At 61.3% G+C, this 9,386-nt stretch overlaps 1 protein-coding gene across 1 annotated transcript; it reads right to left on the bottom strand.

Moving 5' to 3' along the window:
- Positions 1 to 6,478: 6,478 nt before the first annotated feature.
- HES1 (hes family bHLH transcription factor 1) lies at positions 6,479 to 9,131 on the bottom strand. The gene is made up of 4 exons (XM_077864540.1): positions 8,688 to 9,131; positions 8,435 to 8,530; positions 7,850 to 7,937; positions 6,479 to 7,411 (listed from the first exon to the last, which is right to left on the bottom strand). Exons 1-4 carry the CDS (start codon positions 8,793 to 8,795, stop codon positions 6,861 to 6,863), a joined length of 843 nt encoding a protein of 280 aa, XP_077720666.1. The 5' UTR covers positions 8,796 to 9,131; the 3' UTR covers positions 6,479 to 6,860.
- Positions 9,132 to 9,386: the final 255 nt, after the last annotated feature.

The following is a 9,386-nucleotide window of genomic DNA, read 5'->3' on the forward strand; positions in this document are numbered from 1 at the left end:
TTGTGCTCATTCAGAAGATATGAGTGTCGTGAAATGGTGTAGAAATTATCCATTTGACAGTAACTTTTCTAAGGTGGAATTTGACTGGTCATATGCTGTGCCAGCAGTGTCGGCGGACATGAAAATGCGCAGATTAGTCATAATTTGGAGGACCAAGAACTTACCTGCCATGACATGTCCCCTTTCCTTTCGTACCACCAGGGTACACTACTCTTTATTGCACTTAACGCAGAGTAACTACTGTTATTATTAATTATTTTACCGTTTGTCTCCCCTTCTAGACTGTGAGCTTTATAGCTGTCGAGATCATGCCTTTCTTCTCTCTTTATTCCCATAGTGCCTGCTCAGTCATTATTGAATGAGTAGATGGAATTCAGAAACTCTGGAAGGAGCGGTGGCCTTCCACGTGGGGCCTGGTGCAAATAGAAGCAGTCCCTGGAGTCACCGGGCAAAGTCCAGGGTTGGCTTCCTGATCTGGTGAGCGCCCCCCTCGCTGTGCTGACCTGTGTTGAGGTCTCCTGTGCCCAGCAGCATTCCAAATGCTTTACGTGCATTTACTTATTTTATCCTCACCACCCCATGAAATACCACCCCTCTGAGCCCCAACTTACAGATGAGGCTTAGGACACTTAATATACCCTGGTCTTACAACCTACGCCATCTGAAGCTGGACCTTGTGCTTTAAACCCGTGGGCTATTCTGCAGTAAAACAAGGACTGAAGCAGACAGCTTGGTCCTCTTTTTCTTTTTTCTCCTTTTCCCTTTCTTTTTTTTTTTTTCCTCTAAGCCAAGTTATACATTTGAAAATTTATTATTATTATTATTATTATTATTATTATTATTATTATTTACATTTGAAAATTTAAATATGACAACCCTGGTGGACTTCCTAAAATTTCCCCAAACTAGACCTACATATTTACCTATCTCTGCGTTTTCTTTCACCTTCCCATTCCTCCTTTCTCTTCCTGTTGATCTCATCCTTCACCTCTCGGCTCCAAGTGCCAAGTCTCTGAAAAACTTACCTGGTTTCCTCTCAAATCAGAATTAATCTCTCTGTTCTCAGGTGCCCTTTGTTTAAACTTCATTTTTGGCACTTGCCTCACCCTGCCCGGGTGAGTCACTTGAATGTTTGTCTACCTCCCCAGCTGAGCCAGAGCTCTGGGACTTGGGGCTGAGCAGCGTGAAGGAGCCTGAACTTTGCAGCACTTAGTAGGTGCTCGGAGTTGCAGAAGCCAGATAGTTTTTTTGGTTTTCTTTTTAGGCGTCCTGAGTTGCGGTTGGCGGCCCTTCCTTGGAGGCGGCCCCCACCCCGCCTGCCCCCGCCGACGTCGGGCAGTGGCCGCAGGCCGCGGGAGCCTCGGGCGACACTGGCCTCGGCCCAGGTTCCCGGCCTCTAACTGCTGCCCAGGAGCTGGAAAAACACTGGCGGCCGCCCCACCCCCAGGCCGCGGGAGGGGGGAGGGGGTGCTCTGCGGCCGGGCCTGCTGCCTGGGCGGCGGGGGCGGGCGGGGGCGCGGGGACGGCCGCCTGCCTGTCAGCGGGAGCGGGCGCGGGCTCGTGTGTCGGCCTCCCCGCCCCGCGGCCTCCCCCAGCGGCCTCCCCCCGCGGCCTCCCCCAGCCTCCCCGCCCCGCGGCCTCCCCCCGCGGCCTGGCAGGTTGCCGGCTGCACAGGCGGGGGTTCGCGCGGTTCTCACGACCTCTCAGGTTGCCTGAGCTCATCTGGGAGCTATTCATTTCCTGCCGGAGAGCAGCCGGGCCTGCTGAGCAAACCACCTTGGCCGCGGGGCCGCCCGGCGTGGCCGCCCTGCCTGCTCCCTCCCGGGCCGCGGACGCGAGCCCGGCGGCCTCCCTGGAGCCCGGGCCGCCCGGCGGGGGCAGCGGCGGGGGCGGCGGCGGGGGCGGCGGCCCATCTGGTTGCACTTAGGGCCGAGGAGGAAGCTAGCGGCGGCTGTTACCGGCCAAGGGGTGTGGGAAAAGTTAATGGACTTTAATGACAGGTTTCCCGGGACGCTGGTGACGACGAGGGGGTCCAGCCTACCCCGGGCCCCCAGCCCAGAAACACGCGGGCCGGGAGGGGGCGCGCGTGTTCACGGGGGGGGGGGGAGGTTGGGGGGCGCCACCCCGCGGCCCAGGGTCCCCCCTGCAGCCCCTGCCCCCTCCCGCGACCCAGCGCCCGGCCCAGCGCCCCCTCACAGCCCCTGCCTCCCCCCCGCGACCCAACGCCCCCCTCCCCCCCCCGCGACCCAACACCCCCCTCCCCACCCCCCCGCGACCCAGCACCCGCCCCACGGCCCTGTCCCCCCGCGCGGCCCAGCGCCTCCCCAACCCCCGGCCTAGTGCCCCCCCCACCCCGGGGCCCCTGTCTCCCCTAGGCCCTGTCACAAATACCCCATGGCCCAGCACACACACCCCCCGCAGCCCCTGTTCCCCCCGCCCCCGCGACCCAGCACCCGCCCCACGGCCCTTTCCCCCCTGCGGCCCAGCACCTTCCCCACCCGCGGCCTAGTGCCCCCCCACCCCGGGGCCCCTGTCTCCCCCAGCCCCTGTCACACACACTGCGGCCCAGCGCCCTCCCCCGCAGCCTCTGTCCCTCCCCACCCCCCCGCAACCCAGCGCACGCCCCCTGGCCCAGTGGCCCCCCACGGCCCCTGTCTCCCCCCCCTTCCCCCCAGCCCCTGTCACACCCTCGCCCGCAGCCCAGCACCACCCCCCACAGCCCAGCGTCTCCCCTTGCCCTCACCCCCGCGGCCCAGCCCCCGGCCCAGTGGCCCCCCACAGCCCCTGCCCCCCCCCCGCGACCCAACACCCCCCTCCCCCACCGCGACCCAACACCCCCCTTCCCCACCGCGACCCAGCACCCGCCCCAGGGCCCCTGTCCCCCAGCGCAGCCCAGCGCCTCCCCAACCCGTGGCCTAGGGCCCCCCCCCCGCCCTTGTCCCCCCCAGCCCCTGTCACACACACCCCGAGGCCCAGCGCCTTCCCCCCCCACAGCCCCTGTCCCTCCGCCCCGCGACCCAGCACCCCCCCCAGGGCCCCTGTCCCCTGCGCGGCCCAGCGCCTTCCCCACCCGCGGCCTAGTGCTCCTCCACCCTGGGGCCCCTGTCTCCCCCAGGCCCTGTCACACATACCCCATGGCCCAGCACACACACACCCCACCCCCACCCCGCAGCCCCTGTCCCCCCCGCCCCCACGACCCAGCACCCCCCCCCCCCCCCGGCCCCTGTCCCCCGCACGGCCCAGCGCCTTCCCCACCCTCAGCCTAGTGCCCCTTCCCGGGCCCCTGTCCCCCCTCAGCCACTGTCACACACACACCCCGCAGCCCAGCGCCCTCCCCCGCAGCCTCTGTCTCTCCCCCCACCCCCGCAGCCAGCCCCCCCCCCCCCCCCGTGGCCCAGAGCTACCCCCCATGGCCCCTGTCACCCCCCACCCCCGCAAAGCCCAGCACCTCCCCACCCGCGGCCCAATACCCCCCCGCAGCCCCTGTCCCCCTCCCCCGCTACCCAGCGCCCCCCCCACGGCCCAGCGGCTCCCCCCACGGCCTATCTCCCTCCCCCGCCCCGCAGCCCTGTCCCACCCTCACACTCTACCCGGTGGCCAAGCGCCCCCCCTCTCGGCCCAGTGCCTCCCCCCACAGCCCAGCACCTCGCCTCCCCCCCACCCCCGCGGCCCAGTGCCCCCCTTCTGCAGCCCCTGTCCCCCCCCACTGTCACACTCTACCCGGCGGCCGAGCGCCCCCCCCCCCCCCCCCGCGGCCCAGTGCCTCCCCCGCACAGCCCAGCGCCTCCCCTCCCCTCCACCCCCGCGGCCCAGCGGCCCCCCCACAGCCCAGGGCTTCCCCTCCTCCCCCGCCCCCGCGGCCCAGCGCCTTCCCCACCCCCGCGGCCCAGTGCCCCCCCCTCCCGCAGCCCCTGTCCCCCCCCTACCCCCGTCACACCCTACCCGGGGGCTGAGCGCCCCCCCCCGCGGCCCAGTGCCTCCCCCCACAGCCCAGCGCCTCCCCTGCCCCCAACCCCGTGGCCCAGCGCCTCCCCCCACCTGCCCCCTTCACCGGGCCCAGCGCCCCTCCCCGCCCCCAGGGAGGTGGCCCGGACAGCAGGGGGCCTGGGCCCTGAGGGCCTCCATTGACAGGGTAATGCACTGGGTGGCCTCCCGGGCGGCCCGCATCCGGACGGACGCGGGGCTGGGAGCTGGGCCGCTGGGCCTTATCTCCGGGAACCATCGGGACAGCCTGGGGGGGGGGGCGGACAGGGGCCGCGGGGTGTGCCCCGAGGTCGTAAAACCAGGCCAGACCGGAGTGGGGGTGGCTGGCCAAAGTCGCAGTTGTCTTTGAAGCTTCACCACCCCCACCCCGCCACCCCAACTAATTACTCCAGAAACAGCCTGGGTGCAGGAGGGCACAAGGTCTTCGAAATAAACCCACTCATTTTACGGACCTGGAAATGTCCCAGATAAGGGAAGTGACTCATCCAAAGTGACACAGCCAGTTCAGTGGTGCAGCTGGCACAGGAGCCTGAAAGTTCCCATTGGGGCCTAGGGTGTCACCCTTCTCTCCACATTGTATGGAAACAAATGCCTCCTCTAAGAGTCTAGACCCAAATTCCAAGAAAAAAATAAAAAAGACAATTTTCAAATTATCAGAAGAGCAAATATTTACTTCTTTTCCTTAAATTTATTACTTCCTCCCCCAAGAAATTTATGTAGTTTTGATGAATAGAATTAACTTTAATTAATTTAAAGTTGGTGTAGAGATTCCGCTGTGTGTGTGTGCGCGCGTGCATGCACGGGTCTGTGGCTTCTTAAAGAACATAAATGTATTTTTATAAAAAGGAGACCCTGATGTCTCCATTATTTATGCCAGGACAGTTCAGGACTTCTAGGGCTCCTGAGGACAGGTTTACCAAATGCAGCACTCAGGCTTGTGTTCGATGTCTTAATAGAGCAATTGCTATTTTGTTTGTGTTCAAACAAGAGAGAAATCATGGAAAAATGGTACAATAAAGCAGGGTGTGTGTACATGTGCGTGTATTTCTCGGGGGGTGGGTGTTGGACACCTTTCACATAATGAGGCAAGTAGGGGCCAAATTTAAAAAAAATATCTTTGAAAACTCTCCCTCTGCGTCCAAAGCTGGGTCGGTCGAAGGTATTTGGGTAGAAAAGTGCTGTCTGCTGGCTAGATCATTCCCGCGATACGGCCGCTCTCCACGCTGGCCTGTGGGAAAGGCTGGAGCAAGGCGGGGGAGAGGTAAAGCTTTTGAAACAAGACAGAAAATCGTTGGCTTTATCTTTGTTAGGAAGGCTTCAAAGATTGATTTCTCCCGCCTCATCCTTCTCCTCCCAGAAGCCGTTCTAAAAGAAGGGGGATGAGAGGAGGCTGGCGGGAGGGGCCGGGCAGGGAGGAGGACTGGCCGGCGGTGGGGGAGGAGGGCGCGCCCGCCAGACCCACAGCGCGGCTGATGTGTCTGGTCTCGCAGGGCTCGTGGTTTTCATTTCCCCAACACCTGGATGCAGTCAAACACCTGGCCAAATCTGACAAAATCTGACAAGCCTTTGTGATGGGATTTGGAAGAAATTCCCTGCAGATCCTGGCACAGTTTAAAGCTGTCCGCTTTGAGTTAGGACTTGTTAAGGAGGGTTATGTGAGCTGAAACCCGAGACAACCCTTTTGCTTCTATCTGGAGCCCACATCTTGCCTGGAAATGGGGCATGACCAAGCGAAGGGGTCGCTTGCTGTTTGTATTAAAGGGAAGATGGCCTGTGTGCCTGCCAGCGCGGCCCCCACATGCTTTCTCTATTAGAGCCAAGCGCAGAAACTTATCAAAAACATATGTCTGGTGTTAATCATCTGGACTTGGGCTCCACTTGGGAGTCTAACTAGCTGTCCCCTGGCAGAAGGAATCTGTTGACCTTCTCAGCTTGCTTGAAGAGGGTGCAGAGAGGCATTTTCAAACTTTTGGATGCCGGTACAAGGGACTGCGCAGCTAGCTGCACCTATGTACTAAGTAAACGGGCTCCAACGTTTGAGGGCCAGAGGCTGCATCCGTTTCCTTTGGATGTCGGGGTGCGACCCCAGGGAAGCGGCGCCACGGGGGTCTCACTTACTGTGTGGTGGGCACGCATTACTCGATTGATTGACTTCAGTCTGGTTCAACCTTCTTCAGAAGGAGCTGTAAGGAAAACCAGGACTGAATGATATACCCAACTGCAACTAAAAAAAAAAAAATAATAATAATAATTGAAATCCTATTTAAGAGATTGACCTCAAATTGATCAGAGTAGCCATATTAGACGGGTTCTTGCAAATTAAGTGGAATTTACTTCATGGAGGCCGGTAAAAGGTCTGCTGGATTTTTTAAAATGTTCTTTTAATAACAAAAGAGCCAATGACTGAATTCTCAGATTACATGTAATCCACAAATTCTGCCAAGAGCTTTTTTTTCTTTTTTACATATATACCGAAATAATCAGTTCTAAGACATAGGAGCCTTCACTCTTTTTTCTTTTATTATATTTTCTCAAATAAACTTCCCAAAGGGAAGATATTTTAAGAGCATTTTCAAACATCTTTGGCATCACATAAAAAAAGAAATCTCGTGTAAAAAACGAAATGTCATCTGAGTTTTTTTTATAATACAAAGGCGCAATCCAATATGAACATATAAAATATATACAAATATAGTGCATGGTCAGTCACTTAATACAGCTCTCTACAAAAAAAAGTAACTTTTTAGGAATTAAAAAAAAGAAACAAAGTAACCACTTGATCATTACAGTCCTCTGGTCTCCCAGTGTCCAAGTTCCTGTTGAGTGTCCCCGGGGCGGGGCGGGGCAGGGCAGGGCAGGGGAGGGTGCCCGGGCCTTCAGTTCCTCCAGGGCCGCCACATGGAGTCCGCCGTGAGCGAGGGGCCGCTGGAGGGCGAGCCGGCGCCGGGGCCCACGGAGGCGCCGCCGCCGCTGGTGTAGACGGGGATGACCGGGCCGCTGTGGGCGAAGGCCCCGCTGGGGATGAGGAAGGCGAACTGGCCGTCGGGCGCCGGCAGCACCTGGAAGCCGCCGAACACCTTGGCGGCCTCCCCGGCCGGGCTGCCCAGCTTGCAGGGCGCACCGCCGGGAGGGGGCGCCGCGCCCCCGGGGATGGGCACGAGCGGCGGGGGCGGCGCGAACGGCGCGTGCTGCGGGCCTCCGGGGCCGGGCGGGGGCGGCGGCGGCGCCTGCAGGGCGGGGTGCGGCTGCCCCGGGTAGGTCATGGCGTTGATCTGGGTCATGCAGTTGGCCAGGTGGCCGAGCAGCCGCGTGCGCACCTCGGTGTTGACGCCCTCGCACGTGGACAGGAAGCGGGTCACCTCGTTCATACACTCGCTGAAGCCGGCGCGGTACTTGCCCAGCACGCTCGGGTCTGTGCTCAGCGCGGCTGCGGGCAGAGGGGGCGCGCGGGTCACCCGAGGCCCCGGCCCGCCCCGCCCGGACCACCCGGTGGGGAGGGGAGGGGGAGGGGGAGGGGGCCCTGCACCTCTGCTCCCGCCCCCGCGCTAGTGACCTTGGGCAGCGCCCTTCCCCCTCCGCGCCGCCCGGGCCTGGCTCCTGCAGGGCGGGGGGGGGGGGGGAGGGGGCGGCCAGGGGACCCCAGGCTGCGCGCCCCGCGCCCCCCTGCCCGCCGGCCCGCGCCCCCCCTCTCCGGAACACTAACAACTTGGAGCCGCGGCTATAAATAAGCCCAGACCGTGGGAACGCGGGGCTGAGCCAAGGCAGTAAAACGCAGCTGAATGCCTCTCTCCACCGCGGGCGGAAGTCTGGGAGGGGTCGCCGCGGGGCGCACGGGGCGCCCCCAGGGGACGCGCAGCCGCCTCACCCGTCATCTGCGCCCGCTGCAGGTTCCGGAGGTGCTTCACTGTCATTTCCAGAATGTCCGCCTTCTCCAGCTTGGAATGCCGCGAGCTCTGCACACAGCAGGAGGCAAGGCACGGACGTGAGGGCCCCGCCGGCGGCCCCGAGACCCGGGGTCACCCCCTCCGGAAGCGCCGAGACCTGGGGTCGCCCCGCCGGAGGCCCCGAGGCCTGGGGTCACCCCCAACGGCGGCCCCAACACCTGGGGTCACCCCCAACAGCGGCCCCGAGACCTGGGGTCACCCCGCCGGCGGCCCCGACACATGTGGACTCCCCGCCGGCAGCCCCGAGACCTGGGGTCACCCCCAACGGCAGCCCCGAGACCTGGGGTTCCCCCCGCTTGCCGCGGCCCCGACACCTGGGATTCCCCTCCCCGCCCCCCGACATCCCCAGACCCTGGAGGGGCCCGGCCTCCGGCCCCGAGACCGCAGTGCGGGCGGGGACGATCCCGCCAGCGAGGGGGGTTCGCGCTCAGTAGCCCAGAAATGGGATTTCATTTTAATTGAAAGAGAAAAAAGAAAAAAAAAAAAAGGCAGCATTACCCACTTACATCTTTCTTAAGAGCATCCAAAATCAGTGTTTTCAGCTGGCTCAGACTTTCATTTATCCTTGCTCTTCGTCTTTTCTCCATGATAGGCTTGGATGACTGCAAAGAAATTATATATATATATATTTTTTTACAAAGCGCCCCGAGTTCCCCCTGGGATCTGCCGCTTCACCCCGGGGTTAGGAGAAGGGAGCCCCCCCGCCCCCCACGCCCGACCTGGGTCTCGGGGCTGCAGGGAGAGCGGCGCTGCCCTTACCTTTCTGTGCTCGGATGCTGTCTTTGGTTTATCCGGTGTCGTGTTGACACTGGCCGGGGTAGCAGCCACCGGGGACGAGGAATTTTTCTCCATTATATCAGCTGGCATTTTCTGTTGCTTTTTTTTTTTTTTCCCCAAGTCCCTAGAGAATTTTATTTTTGGAGTCCTTCACACACGCACACACAGAGAAAAAATTGCTTTGTTTATGTCCCTTTCACTGGAGGCCTCCGCAGGACGACTGAGCAAGTGCTGGGGGTTTATGGTACAGTCTTAGGGCCACTCGGCGGCCGGCAGCGCTATTCCAGGACCAAGGAGAGAGGTAGACGGGGGATCCCACTGTTATCTGCACCGGCTCCGGATCCTGTGTGATCCCCAGGCCCTGGCGGCCTCTATATATATCTGGGACTGCACGCGAACGGCTCGTGTGAAACTTCCCAAACTTTCTTTCCCACAGTAACTTTCAGCCAATGGGAGGAGGAGACACGCGGCACCGCTCGTGGGCCGCGCCCCCCCATTGGCCGCCGGGCACAAGGCCTGGCGGCCAATGGCGCGCGCCTGAGCCCGGGGCACCGGAGGCTACAACGTCAATCAAAAGGATTTTAACCCTTTGCTATTCTCCCCGCTGGGCTTTGCTTTAGAGGGGATTTTTCCGCAGGTTTCGCCCCAGTCTAATTTATTTCTTTTAGGGCCAGAGTCTCT

The sequence above is a fragment of the Canis aureus genome, chromosome 22 (assembly GCF_053574225.1).
Source record: "Canis aureus isolate CA01 chromosome 22, VMU_Caureus_v.1.0, whole genome shotgun sequence".
Lineage (NCBI taxonomy): Eukaryota > Metazoa > Chordata > Mammalia > Carnivora > Canidae > Canis > Canis aureus.

Bases quoted from the DNA above. Each gene is read 5' to 3' on its own strand.
- HES1 (XM_077864540.1), bottom strand. From the start codon at position 8,795: ATGCCAGCTGATATAATGGAGAAAAATTCCTCGTCCCCGGTGGCTGCT. The intron at 8,531-8,687 runs GTAAGGGCAGCG...ATTTCTTTGCAG, and splicing joins CAGCATCCGAGCACAGAAAG to TCATCCAAGCCTATCATGGA. The intron at 7,938-8,434 runs GTAAGTGGGTAA...TGCTGTGTGCAG, and splicing joins TGGATGCTCTTAAGAAAGAT to AGCTCGCGGCATTCCAAGCT.